Source organism: Schistosoma mansoni, chromosome 2, assembly GCF_000237925.1.
Source record: "Schistosoma mansoni strain Puerto Rico chromosome 2, complete genome".
NCBI classification, from domain to species: Eukaryota; Metazoa; Platyhelminthes; class Trematoda; order Strigeidida; family Schistosomatidae; genus Schistosoma; species Schistosoma mansoni.
Genome location: NC_031496.1, coordinates 14,018,792 through 14,037,768, shown reverse-complemented (window position 1 = coordinate 14,037,768; position 18,977 = coordinate 14,018,792). Strand labels below are relative to the sequence as shown.

Genomic DNA, 18,977 nt, shown 5'->3' with positions numbered 1-18,977 from the left:
TGTGGAAAAAGACAGTAACCTCCAAAAAATAAGGCAAAAACATTAACATTATACACTGTAGCTAAAATAATGCATACGTATGTATGAGAAAGGTGTAGCTAGAGAAACTAACAAGTAGTACTAATTACTGGCATCAAGTGGTTACATAAATGAATGACGTAACTGAGTCTGAATTAACACACCGAGCGGAAATTTTTATTTTTAAAATCTCTTTCCATTAGTTTTACCTGTGTTCAAAATTCCAAGTTGAAATCCGATAGGTAGTTTAAATTAATGATTAAGTGAAACCATGTTTACGTTTTCTTAGACAAACTGTCTCATTGTAGATAACGTTCATTACTTATCTAATTCTTTCTACTTGCTTCTTTCCCATTTTCTGTTCTGTATCAGTTTTCATCATTACTCCCTCCATATTGACTTATTATCTGTATTCTTTCCTGTAAATTTTGTCAATTCGAATCAATACATTGTGTTAGAAACTGCTTTGTTTCTCGTTGTTTATCACACGATGAGTAGTTTTCACCATTCATTTTTTATGCATTGAACGTGTTACGCGGGCGTTTCCCTAATATCTTAGCAGTTCAAAATTCTCAAGGTAAAGTGAAGCTATTTTAGATCTAAAAAAGTTTGTTACAACATTTATCAGAGAAAATAAGTCAACTTCTCTCGTGCCTCATTCTTTTTGATAGTTTTATTATGTACTTGACTGTAATTGTTTGCGCTTATCCTGATACTATGCATGCCTCATGTATTTTTTTGATAAAATATATATGTGAATGGTTTTCTTTGCATATTTTTCAGATGCTCGACACGAATTTTCGCGATCAGCTGTTTGCGTATCCTGATATCTAGTTGTGCCAGATTGTGCAGCACAACATTTGTAAATAATTCTCTTCCGTATATGGAAACATCTGTAAATGATGATGATACTACTGATAATTCGATAATAAATCCAAAGTCACTCGCTCATTTTGATTTGGCTAAGGCTAGAATTCTACGTTCTCAATCAGGGAAATCCGATTGGCTTATTCTATACCTGTCTGATTTAATTCGTGTAGCTTTTATGTCAGCTACGTCGGATAGTGAACGACTTCGTATCACAGGTTTAAAACTTATGCAAGATGTTATTCAAAGATTTTCCCAAATACTAGATCCAGACTATCCAGGTACTTTGTCTTACTATTTTGTTTTTTTTTATTATTCATTTATGAGAGTATTTTATTCAGTGAAGTGACGCTGAAGATATTTCTCGTCATCAGCTGACATCTTTGAGTCCTGGATTCTATCTTATATGTTGTTTTAACTGCATATTATTGAGAAGTCAAAAACTAAGAAGAAATCGTTGATGGATGTTGTTTGATTGTCAGTGGTTCTCTTATTATTATCAGTTCATATTGTACACACTCTCAGCCACTATCTTCTCAATTGTAATGAGCGATGCAACTGTTAAGTGAAAGATGAACAGTATTTATTTCAGTTAACTTGAATGTGTTTGTCATTTGTTTGAATTAAGAAATCTTAATGGTGGTTAAAACTATGTAAAAATCCAAACCATTGATGCACAACAGTATCCATTGTTTATTTCTCTCATGTTCACTCCCTTTCTTCGCTCTGATTTCCAGTAATACCTTTGATAATATTTACTCAACTGACTTCCTAATTCAGGTACGATTACAGTCCAATAAGATCAAATTAAAAGATGCTCTAATTTATTTTTACTACAGACATTTGATACTCAACCAAATAGTTAGAAAATAATTCACATAAATATTAGCATAAAGTATTGTAAGTTTTTCTTGACAAAAAACCAAAATGTTTAAATAGATTTCTTTTCAACTAATTATTTTCTCATGAAACTATTTTCAGATCATGTTATCTTGGAACAGTATCAAGCTCAAGTCTCAGCTGCACTACGACCAGCATTTATGAATAGTTTGTTGTTAAATTCATTCGACAATATAACAACAGTTGCACAATCTTCAACTACTAATAGTTCCTTATTATCTGGTGTAATTCAACCTAATCCAGAACTACTATCTATAGCATGTCAAGTGTGCAGTACATGGCTTGCTTCTGGAGTTGGTCGTGATCCAGAAGACTTACGTCGTGTACAAGACCTTCTAAGACAAGCATTTGATAAATTAAAACTTGACAAATGCACTGAAGATCACTCATCCAATGTATCTGCACAGGCTCAACGAGTAGAATCATCGCAATGGATATCAGAAAACTCTGCAATAGTTGAGAAACTATCTGTTTTAGCTGCTTGGGCTAAAGTTTACATTTTGACAGTTGAGCAAACTAAGAAATGGGCAAATAAGTTACACCAAAAACAACACTTAATCACTGGAGAATCGCCTCAGGCTTTAGATGATGAACAATTGATGGATGATGAATCAGATGACATGATGAATGATGAAAGTGAAAACGACAATGATTCTGACTACAGTATGATCATTAAAGGAATATCAATAGAAGATATATTATCTGGTTAGTTAAACTATTTAATTATTTATTTATTTGTTTTTCTATCTAAGGTAACCTTTGTTAATAGACTATTTTTTGGATAATAAATCTAGCAAAAGAAATAAAACCCAGTTAATGGACAGATTCAAAATTTGTTCATCGAATCATCTGCCAACTGAGAAATAATAAACTATACTATAAACAAGCTTTTGTTCGATTGGAATCTAACAGTTGCACATTTGTATCTTTTTGTCAGTGACTATATATATATCCGTTCACGTTTCGTTCAATTAGTTCCTTAACGAGGTTATATTTCAATCAATTCCACAAGTACAATAATCTATAAGTAACGAAACACTTTTGGTTCCCTATATTGTATACGAGTTTGTAAAGTACTGGTTCCGTATTTCAGATACTAGTATTCTCAAATCTGTCTACAACAGAGAATTTTTTTAAATTTCATACAATTTAATTTATTATTCCGGTCAAACTTATTTCATGTTCTAATTTCACTATTGGTCTGTACATGTTGGCTGGGTCATATTACCAGGTTGTGGTGTGCACAAAAATCAGGATCAGTGGTTCAAAAGTTGTTACATGGCTCAAAATCACTCACAACCACACAGATACATCTACTCCCTATCTTACACTAGGTCTTCAGTTCCAGTATTCCAAAATGAACGGTCTTTTATATTCTGTCTTCTCAAACTATATTCCCAATACTAAGTCTTTCGCATTATCCTTGCAACCGTAGACCTTTCTTTCCCTCTGTATTTATTTTGTTAGTTTCATCTCATCGTGTTAATGTAGTATGGAAAGCACATTTATCCTCTAGCTTACATCGATTATAACTATATGACTCTTGTTTAATAGTTAGGTGCTTTTCTTGTTGTCCAATATTAGCAACTGCCCATTAATCTTATCATAAACTATACTTCGTCTACATATTAGAAGTTACGTCAGTTTTCTTCCTTATAAACAATAATTTGTATATCACAAGTCCTTACAGTTATTTTAAAACCGCAAATTAAATGTTTTCAGTTTAGCATGTGATCGATTTTAAAGTATAATTTTTATTTTAGTTTGAAATTTTTTTGAAAAAAATATCATTTTTCGCGCTACTATCCTTTTTGAATTAGGACAGAATTATGAGATATTTTTAGTTTTTGATGAGTGTATTTTTTTGTCTAAGTGAATCATTTGGTTTTGCTTATCCTATTTACACATATAGGAACAATGTACTGCCCCCAAATGCCCTGGTACGGCCGAGAGTGGGGAGAGTCCGCTCTCCCTCTCGAAATGCTCTCACATGGCCACGCGAATATATAGCCTCTGCCAGGGAAGTCCTACTCACTGCATTCTCGTGGCATTATTGTTGTTTACGAAATTGAGAGGACGAAAAGCGAATGTCTGGCGCTTTAATCGGGTTGTTGGACACGGAAAGTTCACCTAGAGGAGTTGGGAAACCCAGATTCTAAACCAATGATTCACATGAGCTCCAGTATCCTGAAGGAACGAATGGCGTATGAACCAATCGTTGGTCACCGGCTACTATGGGACTGCATCTCCTTAAGATGCTCCACTGCCTTGTGGATTAGGCCTTCAGGTCAAAGGCTCGGGTTGTGGTCCCCTAAAAAAACCACCTGCTTCAGTCTGGGCACCTGGGCAGTATCACAGCCCTCACACAAATCAAATGAGATTTGTGAGGCGCATATTTATCTGGTGCTTTTTTGTACCAATATTTATGTGTTTAAATAAATAAATAAATAACTGTGCATTACAGAAGGTAGTCGATTGCAGTAATTTAAGGCAATTAATCCTTTTGATGGATTTTTAACAATCTGGAAAGTGTGATTTATTTAATACAATACATGTGGTCGCACATTTACACGTCTATGGACTTTGTATGTATACTTAATATATATACTTAATATACTTAATAATTGGAAATATAAGAGACAGAAATGGTATATAGTAGAAAGAGTAGAAAATTGATACACTGTTCAAAGGAGCGTGCAAATCACCAAAACAGATTCAAAGTGATGACTAGTTGGAGACTTATAAAATCATAAAATCTCGCTTTTAAAACTTCTTCATGGAAATGTGAAACCAAGTTTAAGGTCATCTCTTTTTTCTGTTTGAACCATGTTTGGCTGCTAAGCAATATGTTTGTTTACCCGATATACTTATCTGAGTTTGAAGTTATTTGAATACAGTTTTTGTCATCCGAAACTACAGAGTTTGGTATACGCACACACTCGATTTATATATGTGTATTAGTGCTTGCATACACATAAAGAAGCAAAATAAATGGTGTATACCGTACTCAGTGTCCAATAAGTAAATTAAGATACTTTTGAAACCTAATCACTCTGGATAATAAGCTAATATTAGCAGGGTAAGTTTAAGGTGAGAGCAAACTGTTTTTGAATACACAAGAGGGGTTTGAATTTTCGTATGGCCAAGGCTTCAATAAACCTTAGTATACGCCCTTTTCAACTTCAACACAACACCACAAAAGCCGAGTTATGATCAATCTTATGCCCTGTTCTGATTATATGTTTGCCAATAGAGGATGGTGGGTGTTTATCCTCTACTCTTACTGGGTCATTTGATTATATTTGTTGATGCAACCACTTGGTACATGTTCACATACCCTAATTTTCAGATCACGATTGCTCCCCCCTATGTATGTGTGACCACACACACATTCAAATTCGTAAACCAGTGGGATGTGACACAATGGTTTTCATGTCTTCAGGTTTTGCAAGAAGCATGGACCTCGTTCTTTCTTTGATAATGATCTTCGCTGCACAATACGTTTTGTTGATGACCGATTTAAGCTTTTGTTTCAACAAAAAGCTATTTGAATCACCTGTGATGATAAAGTGATGTAGACAGGCTTTTTTCCACCAAGGCTACATTAGGTCTCACTGTACCATGAGCTTCCCATGTATTTATAAGTTTAAGTGGATAACCATTCCCCACTAATGTCTTGTTTAACAACTTAACATCATCATCAATGGTGTCGTTTGTGCAAATACGATGAAGCCTGTTAAATAGACACCTTATCAAACCCCGTTTGTATTGTACAGGGCAATAACTATAATAAATAAGGTATTGGCCTTTCCACGTTGGTTTTCGAAAAGTGGATCGTTTGATTGAGCCATCTTTTCGTCTACTTAGAAGTATATCCGGGAAGGGAAGTTGGTCGTTTTCCTCTTCGCATGAGAGGCCGATACTTATTTGTTTTACAGATCCTTCTTGTTTGTACAAATAGATACTAATGCCAAGTATTTCTGTGATTGTAATTGTCTGTTCGATTGATCCTGTGGTTTATCACCTGGAATGAAGTTGTCAACTATTCGAGTTCAAAATGTGCACGTTTCAAGTAAATAATTGAATTATTTGCTTTGATTATTTTAATTGCTTTTCCATATTTTCCGTATGTCTGTCTATTTTTTTGTCAGTTTGTAAACCTGCTCCTTACCTTCAATCGAGTAGTAGTTGTACAGCATCAAGTAAATCTATCTATCATTTATTATCGAAATGGATTCAACCGATTCTCCCAAGCTTAAGTAATGCTTGGTTAGATGCATTAAAACATTATGCATATATGTGTTTACCAGATAATTTATCAACTCAACACTCATCTACCTTACTATCCAATGTCAATAATAATTCTATTAATTATAATCTTGATCTAATACGTGGATATTATGCACGTTATTGGCCTTGTATGACGTATGCATTAGCATTATACTTAACTAATAATGAGTTATGTGTAGAAGAGATTGATACGAATTTATCAAAGAATGAAATGTCTAAATCAGCCCGACAATTCTTTTTAATTCTAGGTAAGTAATAATTTGTTTGTTTTTAATAGAGTAAAAGAGATCAGCTATATGATTACTTTTAAGTGATATTTCGCTTTCAATCAAACTTTAGTTCTCCGAGTACTAATAATACTACTGCTTTACTGACCGAACCGTACTTTGTGCCTACTACATGAAGATTGAAAGTCGAACTAGATATGTATGATTTTTTTTAAGCCGATGACATATTCATTTTTGAAAGAGTTGAATATTTTCTGATAATTTTCATGTAGCATGTTTTTCTCGGATTATTTACATGCAACTGTTTCATAACGAATTCTATTAAGCTTTTTATGATAAAGAAATCAAGTAACAACATGTTAATTGTTCCTCCAAGTTTGTATGGAAAAGTTTACCCTGACCTAAAATTTCACATAAATAACTGAGATAACTAGTGTAAGTTTATCTATTAGGTTTGTGAACTTCATTTACTTTATAGGTGTTAACGTTTCTTTATATAATAGTCAAATTGAGGATACTGTAGCAAGATTAAAAAAGAAATTCGATTGTTTAAATTCACTAGCCTATAAAATCTTTAGAATAGTAGATTGGACCTTTTAGGGTATAGGATTTTATTATTTATCACTTAAATTCAATCCATTTCTATGTATGTGATTGGTTCTTTGCTTTTATGTTGAATTTATGTTAATAAAATAATGCATTCGTAATATCCCAATGGGTAAAAATTTGTTTCTGAAATTTCACAGCTTACTGTAAATAAATAACAGAACTGAATTAACATAAGTTTAAATAGACTATTTGAACAATACACCTAATAGTCAAGTTATTCTAAATCATCAAATCGAACCTTATTAATGATACTTCCGAATATACTTACGATTTCCCATTTGAATTTTTATCTTTATGCCCTCTTCAATTATCTGAAAGAAAGAGAGATCAGTCTCTCATGATCACAGAGTCTCCAAATAAGATCGCGTTGAAGCTAGTGCTATATAGTATTATCAGATGCTTGGAATGTCCGAGAGTTTGTTCTCTCCGTTATTTAATGAACCTCACTGACAGCAACAAAAAAACTATGAGGTTGAACAAGATGTGTGCCTTTTTTCTTGATCTTCACTGACTCCTCTTTTTCCAGGAGAAGAAATCAGCATCAGTGCAATTACTGATCGCTGAATAAAATCTACTGCTGTTCCATCTAGCTAACTGTACTTATTCGCCTTACTTTTAACAGTTTAATCACTTCCTAGCAGGTTTTTGTAATATAATAATAGTGTCTTGAGCTAACACAAATTAGACAATATAGTTTAATACAATGTTTTTTCTTTCAACCTACTATATCGGTTTTTTTGATGGCAATGGTGTTCCTTTGATTGCTTATTCATTATTGTTGTCTTACTATTTTTATCCCTTGAAGGTATGTGTGCAGAAGCTATGTGTAATCCAACGTCAAAACAACCAATATCCATTATTCATACATGTTTGCGCTGTATTCTATGCCTATTGAGTAAGCCGAAATTTCGCGCTTATCTGATGCAATCATCAACAGAAATATCTATTGAGCTATTACAAATATTACATCGGTAAGTTTGTCATTTTATCATCCCTCCGCCGAATCGCTTTAATTCAGTGTGTTATGGCAAAAATAATAAGTATGTAATTGTTACGGCTTATGACCCTGTCAAATCAACAATTAGATTATCGACTTCTATGAATTTATCCCTGTGCTAAACCGATGACACATCAACCAGCACTAGCAGCCTTGACCTTTTTAGCTTAACTCTGAGTCCTTATTGGTTTTCGTTATAGTAGCTTCTCGCATGGCCCTGCCCGTTGAGTCCTGAACACAATGTCCGCTTCCATTGTATAAATAATGTATTTCAGACTTACTTAGTTTATATACAAGCAAACCAGACCTCATCACACCACAAAGTAAAATGTAATAATTATGCAAGATCAATCAAAAAGTGGTTATGAGTATAGGATACTGTAACTAATAGATCGGGAATAAATTAAGAACTGTAAATCGTATAATCGTAATTAATGGGTTACGTAAAAGCTTATGAATAAACGATTATAAATATACATAATCTAGTTAATAATTTTACATATATATATATATATATATATATATATATATATATATATATATATATATGGTTCCAGGAAGTTACCGTTCAATTAATCTTCGGGTATACCAGGAAAAATTATGTTTTTGTTAATTCCCTATTATTATATTTGAAATTTTATGTAAGCTTTCCTTCGTCTTTTGTGGAATTTATAAAGGTACTGTTAGAATTGTAACAGGATGGTTTATTACCCAATTATCCAAGCTGTTACTGACTCCCTATAAGAGATTAGGTTATGGATATATCTGTTATCTGTTCTGCGAGCATTTTCCACAATTTGATCAATTACAGTATTTCAGTCATCACAGCACCATACACCTATTGGTAACTAGTCAATCAATTTTCTCTGTTTTTACTAATAAACAAAATAAAAAACCTCTTGTTTGCTTAAAGAACTATGATAATTGTTTAAACTGTATAAGCTTTAAGATTGATAGGCACATTGTGTGCATTTACGTGATGCAACTTTATACACTAAGGATTGATTATTTATATTATTCTCCGGAAATTACGCATATTGTTAAGTCATTGACTTTGTGCAACCTGTTGACCAGATTGTTATAGCTAAGTATATTATGCAAATTTTCAAACCCGTCATATAACAAAGCATATATATTCACATATTCATTAGAACTGTGGAGTCGGATAGGTACGAATCTCAAATGATTTTCAGAAGAATAAGTTTAAATACAATAGGCTTGCTTAGCTACAGATTTTGTACAACGCACAAGTCTACAACGATTCCGTTTACAACCCCCGATGCCACATCACAGGGGCTGAAGACAGTTTACTGTTCGATGATCCGATTTTAAACAAATAGAACGTGACGTAAACATCTAGAGAATGTCTATCTTTTTACTGTCATTAGCTGATAATAACTGTGAATAGAGATGGACACTTTGTGAGCGTTAGAGCGAATTCGACAATGCATATCTTCACATCTCGATACTTTGTGGACGTTAAATCGTATCGAAGTCGTGTTGTTTTCTTATGAAGGTGTTTGAAGCTGATAACTTCCGCTAGCCAGTTCACTATTCGTGTTTACAGCAGACGATACTATTCCTTCAAAAACACTAATAAATCATGGATTTTTAGCTCTAATCCCTTCTTCAAGATTTTTTCATCCACTTAAATTGTATGTTTTGTGATAGCCTACATACTACTTGTCTTTTTGTTTGGTTATACAAACAAACTAACATTTGCTTTATTATATAGACCTTTAAGCTCATGCTTATCTTACAAATCCAGTGTTCAAGAATACACTTGACATATATGTGTATGTGTATGCATATTCAATGTATGTGCTTTTAATTTATTAAAATGAATAGTATCACAATATTACATCTTAGTTAATTATATCTCGAGTTCATACAAACACACAAATCCAATGGCCTTGATATATCAAGATTTGTAGAATTCTGTAGACAATAGCAATTTTAAAAAATATACTTTAACAATACATACAATTGCTAAATTATAAGCAAATGGTTGATCTATTCATTCCTCTTTATAAATATTTCTAGTATATTTACCTTGAAAATATTTTGTTTTTTTTTTCTTTTCTTTTTAGACTTATACTAACTCGCGATTGTGTAGAAACACATTTATTATGCTTAGCCAATGTGATTCACATCATGATTGCTAGTAATGAACGTTTAATTAAAGAACGTGATAATTGGTTAACTAAAGGTAATGAAAGAATAATAACGATATTACTTTATTAAAACTTTTTTCTTTACACTAATTTTATGAATAATTTCATTGAATCGTTTTATAAACAGTTGGTGAGGTGGTGGTTGGAGGTGTTCAAGGTGTTGTCGAGCCACCTAGACTGGTGGCCACATTGCAACCTGATCGATAGCATTCGATCAACACTAAGAAGGACTTGACATGCATGACATTGATCACCACCCAGTGATCAATCAATTGTGATAAACAGTTGGTATTATACAGGTGGTAGATTGAGGTTATTTAAACATAACAAGTAGCTGTGCTTAAGATTAAATGGTGAATGAGACCTTACAGATAATGAACGGTATTGACGGAAGTTGATTACGTACAGTATCAGCGTATATATATATAGACTATTAGATTGTATATAAAGCCAGAACGAACTTGAATGCAAAATAATATGAATTCGTTATATTTCATGGTTTCTTATCAGTTGCTTGCAACCAAATATGTATGAAAATTTACCGTTGAGGTAAGATGATATAGTATGAAACAATTGACGTAAGTGAATGTAAAGAATTGGAATGACAAAGGTTATCAATAATAACTATATATATATGTGCAAGAATAGGTAAGAGGTCATTTGGTATTGAAATCAGAAGACATGAGGGGGTGGGCGACATAATAATTGAGTGAAGTTCATAGACAGGATAAATTGTGTGATAATTTTAGAGGTCATGATAGATTTGCACAAGATTTCTGGAATTAGATAAACTGGTATGACGCGTTACGTAATAATTAAACAAGATTTGATGAGTTCACATCATTTAACAGAATTGAGTGGGTAGAAATGCATGAGTGACGGGGGTGGTTTAAATGTACATAAAATAAGAATTCGGTAATGAAAGAGGAATATAACAAACTAAACATTAACAAAATAAAACTAATTACCGAAAAATTGAATTACCAGGGTAGTAATAAATTTTGAATACATAGATCAGATTTGAGTTTCTTTTTATCGCAATCGCTTCAGCAAACCGAAGAGAAGCAGTATTTCCTTGTCTGCTAAAAATTTTAAAAGTTTGAGGAATGTCAACAGTATGCCCGGTGTCAAGTAAATGCGGGGCTCTTAACAATGCAATAACTTAGTTTCTTCATGTGGGACTAAAAACTTACCTCTTTATTAGTTTGCTTATACCTATTCATTATAGTTGATGTCCTTGATTTAATGTATAACTGTTTAATGTAATGTTGTTGAGAAAATCTGCTGATAAGCTATGAATATTACATACGAATATTATCCTATTAGAGTATACCACAAGTATATCAAGCGAAAGTGTAGTATTGCTCAATATGATGTTCATGTTGTAATCTGGAGGATGATTAGTTACAACTGGTAAAAATTTCAAGTATGTATACCCTAACTGTTTCACTAATATTTACAAATTTTGTCAGTGTAAATACAATAGAATAATCACTTCAACGAAATCTTGACAAAGTATGGGAAAAGCTAAACTACTGCGGAAAAAGATTCATTCGTTAAAGTCTCGTGATTTTTTTTTATTAATTGTCATCGACAACACCGCGACGCAATAGTAGCATAGTACAGGGACGAGCATAAAACAACCTCTACGAATTTTCAGTTACTTCTTAGTCAATCTAAAAATCGCTTTCGTAAATGTATTGTAGATGCAAAAAAATAACATTATTGCAAAGATTAAACAGATTTCACATATTCAATGACCCCGTTTATGTCTTAGACAGATTACTCTACTTGTAAACTGCAAAAACAACATGTAAACTCATCATTACAGATATGGATTATGCGTCTTCTCAAATCCTTATAAGGACCCAAATCGAGTCTCTACATTGTTTTGGGTTAGGGTTAAGATTAGGGGTTTAGGACTAGAGATAGGTTTTCCATCACGATATATAATATCAGTTGTAATGCAAAACTTCTCTGAAGCCATACGTGTGAGCGAATTTTGCTTTAAAATACAAGGGTTCTTATCTGATTAGTTCGTTCATGAGATCTAGTATTACCAAGTTAAGATTTCTTTCCAGATCAGGGATTTAGAGGTAGTATCGATTTGTCCGTTATAAACGATCTGTATTAAAAGAATTGGGCTTTTGATACGTTTAATACTATCAGTTTTACTGTACGATGGCAAGAAGCTATTCTTTTGTTTTCATTTTAAACGCTTTGAGCAGTATACGAAGGTATTTTTACTGCTCAATTGACAATATTTTCGATCTTTTTTCTGAAAGTTGAAAATCGCCTTCTCGATTCTGATTTGCTAGTCCCTATATTATGCTCTTATCCGCGTGAGTAAAACAGTATGATTTCAAAACAATTCTTTTGTCTCTTATAATTTATATGTATTTCACTTTGTTTATAAACTATGGGGTCTTCTGTATGTAAGATTGTTCAGCATGGTATTACTTTCTATAAGTCTGTTGAGATTGAAGGAGATTATTGCTTGTTAAATATTTAAGCTATTTCTTATAATTTTTCACTTGCCTTCTCATGATAGACTCTTAAGTGAACATTGATATTTATTTTCTTGTTTGGTGTTAATAGGAAAGAGTATCCAGTAGATGTATTATCAGTTTACGTCCTCTTACATCTAAGCTGATTAGTGTTCAAACCATTTACCTACATTATCAATAATTGGTTGATCTTGAAATTAAGTAGGTGATATTTTTCTAATTCGATTGGATTGTGTTCTCTGAGTTGTGAGATTTGAATGACGAGCATTCATAGTAATTGTAAACAAAAACATATACTCTGACTCCATGAATGACGCTGAACGCTCCGCAATTGATTAATCTAGCTCAAAGAACACAATGCCACCAATAGCATTCCCCTAAGTTGTGTAAATCCTTTACATCATTTCAAAACATTACTTCGTTTTGGATTTTTATCAAATATACATCGGTTCTAGTATGAATTTTGAATAAAAAATACTTCACCAAGGTATCTCAATTATTAATTCTTCCTTTTTATCTCCTAAAGAATCAACACAGAATGCATCAAGTATGTTTATTTCACCAGAGTCACAAAATTCAAAAAATAATTGTATGACATCAAGCACAATGTTACAAACTACTGGTTTAATTGACGCTCGGTTATATGAACATGGCGATGGGGGTTATTTATCAAAATTTTTTGATCGTATCTCAAATAAATCTGACATGGATTATGATGAATTTAATAAAACATCGATCAACTGTCAATTGAATAATGGTAAATATGGAGAAAAAACATTTGCTGGTTTACATCCAGAACGATCAATTGTATTCACGTGCTTAGAAATTGTTGTCTGTATAGTGGCACGCTATCAATCACAAATTGTTAAAAAATTCCCTCTCTCCAATACTAAAGATGATTTTGAGTATAAAAGTAAGTTGTGTTATCGTGTCGTTTTTTAAAGCTTACAATTTAGTTATTTTTTTATCAATTGAAAATGTATTGACAGTTATTTTCCCAGCTAAAGCGTAGCTAACGGTGGAATCTAAGACGCGCTTTTTGTCCGATCTTGGACTCGTCAGCTGGATGTACCTTCATCTCGGTATCGATATTCACGCAGACATATTTGAGAGTTAGTTTGAATTATTGAATATCAGCTAATTCCTCCTAGTTTGAAATTTTTAGCATTGTACACACACCTTACGGAACTATCAAAACCAGTTAACATGATGAGAGTGAGTATCGATGTCATTCAACTACTGTGTTGAATTTCATATTGCATGGAATTACTTACATTGTCCGTGATTATTTTTGTACAAAGAAAAGTAGCATAAATACTCAGTTAACGATCGCTCTCTTCTTTAACGTTGGATTTAGTATATTGGAATATATATAGTCTACTGTATGTTGACTGTTATGGATTTTCTTACTAGATCACCTTCAATCCGATGTATTACTTATTTAGACTGTTTAATAAATACTTATCACATAGAGTACATATCTACTCCTTTGTTCTTCTAAACGATTTATTAAATACAGTAGGTTGAAACATGAATCTTAATTTAACTTCATTTCTTTCAAACAAGAAATTTAAACTATGCAACTGCATTGGTCATGTGTACACTGTCTAGTCTTATTCAGAGTAGCGCTCTTAGGAAAACGTATCATTTTACCCTCTAGCAGTTTTTGCTTTTGCAATGTTTTCGCATAAACTTCCATGAATATTTTTTATTTTCCTTCACGATAAGCTTTGATGCATGCTTCTCATTTTGGTACAAATAAACCAATGTACTACGATGTGTTGGTTAGATCTGGGAGAAAATCTTGTGAACTGATTAATAATTGAAGTGAAATTTGAACACAATTCATGTCTTTGTCTCGTTACAGCTCTATTGATAAAGCCCTGAACCTTTACTGTTTAGGTCACAGGTCGATATATGTGTCTTACGATGTAACTCTTTAAACTTCTATCATTGTCTTAGTAAATAAGTATTATAGGCGGTTTTAGTTTTGTAACTTCTGATTATTATACACTTAGGTATTTGTAAAGTGTTACAGCTTACAATAACTGAATCAAATCCTATTATAACTCCTCTCTTCTATGATTACATATTATTGATGTGAAAATAGTACATCATTTATATATATATTTTCTTGTTATTTCTTATTTAAAGATCATATCATTCCAGAGACTACATGCGCCTCCGACGTGAATGCTCCGCTTGTTTTAGCTACGGCTTTGAAGTGTTTAATTCCATTAGTTGATCTGTGCGCCCCAAGAACCCTTTTAAGTACATTAAGACTTGCCAAACAGAATCAATCAAATGATTTTGTGAATAGTAATATTAGTGTTGAGAATGAGATTAATCAATCAAATACATCTCAAGCATCAATGCACCAAGAAGAATGCTTATTGCCAATTCTACTAGATTTATCTAAAGAAATAGTAAAGGTTAGTTGTGTATCTTTTTTTTCTTTTAGAAATAAATCCCATTTAAATATATTCATGAAATTTTTAAAATAAAACTTCATGTGCGATAATAATTTACGTTAATAAGATTAATGATAAGGTGTATCGTTGGTCGACTAACTTATCCAACCAGTCAAAGGATTAGTAGACCTCCGAATCTTTTGTCATAAATTAAGTTGATCTACTGTTCAAAAGTAACTGATTAGTGTAAATTTTTTAGTCATGCAGACGGTCAGATGTAAATCGAATAGGTCATTGAGAATGTCTCTGTCTGTAAAATTGAATGGTATTAGTTCAAACCTCACTAGGTGCATGAATTTCTTTACATTACTTCAAGAGTCATTAATGAGAAGTAGATCGATTAACTATTCTTGAGAAAAAAGTTATGCATTAATATCATTGCAACCGTGACGTACTAGTTTTTTAGTTTCTTCATATTTGTCGTGTTGGATGCTTGAAAATTACTTATATTCTATTGAAGGACTGACTGAAATATATCTGTAGTGAAAATGAATCATGACAGTCGAAATCACTAATTTAATTCATCAATAAGGGTTCTGTATTATTTCTCTACCTTACTTATACTACTTTGTTTTGAGCTTAAAGCCCTCAGCTTTGACCATTAATACTCTTCGAATGGCAAGATCAACATTCAGTTGATAATCCTTATCTCTTCTTTTCGGGATGCAGTTTCCTCACGCTCACGTGCCGATGGCTAGAATAGGACAATAACACAGCAGGTAGATTTTTTTTCTATCTAGTTCAATTTACAACTCAGATTAGTGTGATAATATAGATTAGTGTCCGAACCGCACATCAACATAAATAAGAAATTATAATATATGCATAGCTACAACATATGTGAAAAAGAACTAAGTAATAGTTTTACAATCAATAAACGGTAACTTAGAGAAGGTAAAACATAAAATAATAGTTTGTGCGCCAAGCAGCAGCTTACAAGTAGGATAGTGTTGTGTTTTCTAAGCTAGATAATTTGATTGAAGGAACTTTCATTGTCACTTTAAACAATGTCATCTAAGCTTACTTCATCTAGATGTGAGCTTATCATTCTCACAGGTATTATGTCAGTTTGTCATCTTTTTATTGACTAAATTGATTAGTTGTAATTATATGTTACACATTGCTAACATGCTTTTTCCCTAAAGCTTCTCGACTTTGTTCAAAGATATGGTTTCGCTAAAATGTATTATGAAGAAGAACCGATCAGAATAGATAACACGACTTTTGGGTTTTTGTGCTAAATTCAAAAATAATGTTAAGCAAAGAGTAGAAATACATTTATATACTACTCAAAATGTTTAAAACGATAGTGGGAAATCATTTTTTGCAACCAACGAGTAAAAATGATAGTGTCAAACGTGGTATTTTAGACTATATATAACAGGAAAATTAATATGATTTTTATATCCTAGCCTTAAACCTTTAAGTCTTGAACAAAACTTAGCTAGGCTGTATTACATTATATGAACGAACTAATCAGATAACAACCCTTGTACTTTAGAGCGAAATTCGTTCACCCGTGGTTGCAGAGCAGTTTTGCATTACAACTGATATTATATATCGTGATGGAAAACCTATCTCTAGTCCTAAACCCCCTAATCTTAACCCTAACCCAAAACAATGTAGAGACTCGATTTGGGTCCTTATAAGGATTTGAGAAGACACATAATCCATATCTGTAATGATGAGTTTACATGTTGTTTTTGCAGTTTACAAGTAGAGTAATCTGTCTAAGACATAAACGGGGTCATTGAATATGTGAAATCTGTTTAATCTTTGCAATAATGTTATTATATTATCCATTACCAAATTTCCTTCTATAAGTTTCTAAAATGGTTATTCTTATGACTATAAGATTATATTTTTTCTTTAAATTATTGATTGTTTTGTAGAGTATATTAATAAAACCAATTCAATGTTCAAATGTGAAAAATAATTTTGCTAATAATAAAAACGGCAGTTTTAATAATAATAATAATAATCTGTCCATATTAAAGCCATATGACCTAACATGTCAGTCATCGAATTTATTCACTTCATATTTAATTGGTGAAGATGAAACAGAAATCTCATCAACGACAACTAATTTATCTGTATGCTCTGTTAATGATTTATTAACATCAGTGAAATCATGTCAACAAAATTATCAACAATATCGTTTTATTAATCAGTTAATTGGTTGGACTGAACAATCAGCTGAATTAGCTGAAGTTTATATTACATTATTGAATAAATTGGCTGTACATCATTATCCTGCTTTATCAGCCAATTTACCTGATCAGGATTTAAATGTGAATAAATATTCGGTACATTTATCACAAACAACTGAAATTCAACCGGATAGTAGTAGTATTTCTAATGTAAAAGAACAATGTAATAATCCACTTAATTCTAATGTCAGCGAATCTTCAACGATGGATAATACAAATGAGAATGCAGTGTTAAATGCGTTCAATGAATGGTATCATTTAATTTCAATTAGTCTATTGTCAATTCTACGTCATGAACATGATAATGAAACAAGGGTAAGTTTAGTGAAACTCTATTTCTTTCGATGAATTCTACTGATTTGTACCACCATAAACGGTTATTGGTTCTATTAAAATTCTTTCAAAAGGTAATAAAATATAATAGATGGCTCACCAAACAATCAATATCTGTAAATGTTTTCAAAATATTCTTTATTACCTCATATTCACATTGTTGTTTAATCTTAATGGATCAACACATAATCAGTTGGTAATTTTTGTATAGAATGTAGTCCAGTGATGAACAAATCTTTAATTATGTCGTACGTTATCTTCAAATCATGAGATTTTTTTGTAGGCGTGCTAAATTTTAATTATCAATTCAGTCCGTAATTTCCTTGATAAAAGAAACTCCGTTTATGTAACATTGCCTTGAATTCTTCACATAAACTAGTGCTTACGTCTGTACATACATAAATTTATGTTTATCTATTCAACATATGATGCTTATCTGATTCATAGGTCTTTGTAATACATAGTACTGGTTATACAAATTTATGTGTGTAGACTGATGATTTATTGTGGCTTTAAGATATATATCTATACTGTTGCTATGCTCACGATGAGAAGAAATATTGTTAGCTCTCTAAAAGTTGAATTCTTTTATTTTCACTTATTTTTTCCCCAATATTCATTTATCAATTTTTCACCATTTGTGGCATATGTATATTCTTATCTGTACTATTATGTGAGAATTTACATTGAATCAGTGCTGCATGAAGAGATGAAATAAAATTGATTCATTCATTTATTCAATAACAAATGCAGAAAACTAGAGATTTATTCATATACCTTGTTTCGAAGGTTATGTCCCTTATTTCTACATCGTGTATATTTAACTAACTGATGACTGTTTGCTCGATCAGTGGATTGATTACTATTTTCTTTTTCTTCTATTTATTTTTGTTAAATTATTCTGTCTTTCATGGTATACGTCATCGTACAACTCATTTCTTTTAACACATGCTATTATTATCATTACAGTAACGATTAAGTAAAATACAGCAATTTTGAATGTTTTTTTGAAGATAATTTTCATCACTGACTGAAAGGATCTAGAGAGCCTTTAAAAATCTATAAAGCAGTTAATAGCTGTTCTTTTTTCGTCTGAAACTTCTCAGAACTAAACATACATGGCCTCTTAGGCAATCGAACCAAATGTTGGTGGTAATTTTATGCTAGGAAAGCACATTCCACTGATTTGCATTTCTAACTTTAGCCATCTATAGGAACCAGAATGATATGTAATGTTGTCGATTGAATCAGTCACATCTATATATTTTAAACTCCAACTCTCCTATATATATTATTAATGCATAACTAAATTTAACTTCAGAATCAAACGAATTTTAGTGTTTGTATGTGTATATTCAAGTTTACTCTAACGAC

The 18,977-nt window shown here is 32.0% G+C and overlaps 1 protein-coding gene across 1 annotated transcript in view; it reads left to right on the top strand.

Moving 5' to 3' along the window:
- Smp_148410 (hypothetical protein) overlaps positions 1-18,977 on the top strand; it is a gene marked incomplete at both ends in the record, with an annotated part of 69,447 nt that overhangs the window by 44,974 nt on the left and 5,496 nt on the right. Inside the window, 8 exons of the mRNA XM_018795777.1 lie at positions 802-1,166; positions 1,867-2,490; positions 5,937-6,323; positions 7,717-7,882; positions 9,999-10,117; positions 13,116-13,502; positions 14,744-15,021; positions 17,058-17,585. Coding sequence (XP_018650055.1) covers positions 802-1,166; positions 1,867-2,490; positions 5,937-6,323; positions 7,717-7,882; positions 9,999-10,117; positions 13,116-13,502; positions 14,744-15,021; positions 17,058-17,585 — 2,854 coding nt within the window. The remainder of the gene's footprint in view (positions 1-801; positions 1,167-1,866; positions 2,491-5,936; positions 6,324-7,716; positions 7,883-9,998; positions 10,118-13,115; positions 13,503-14,743; positions 15,022-17,057; positions 17,586-18,977) is intronic.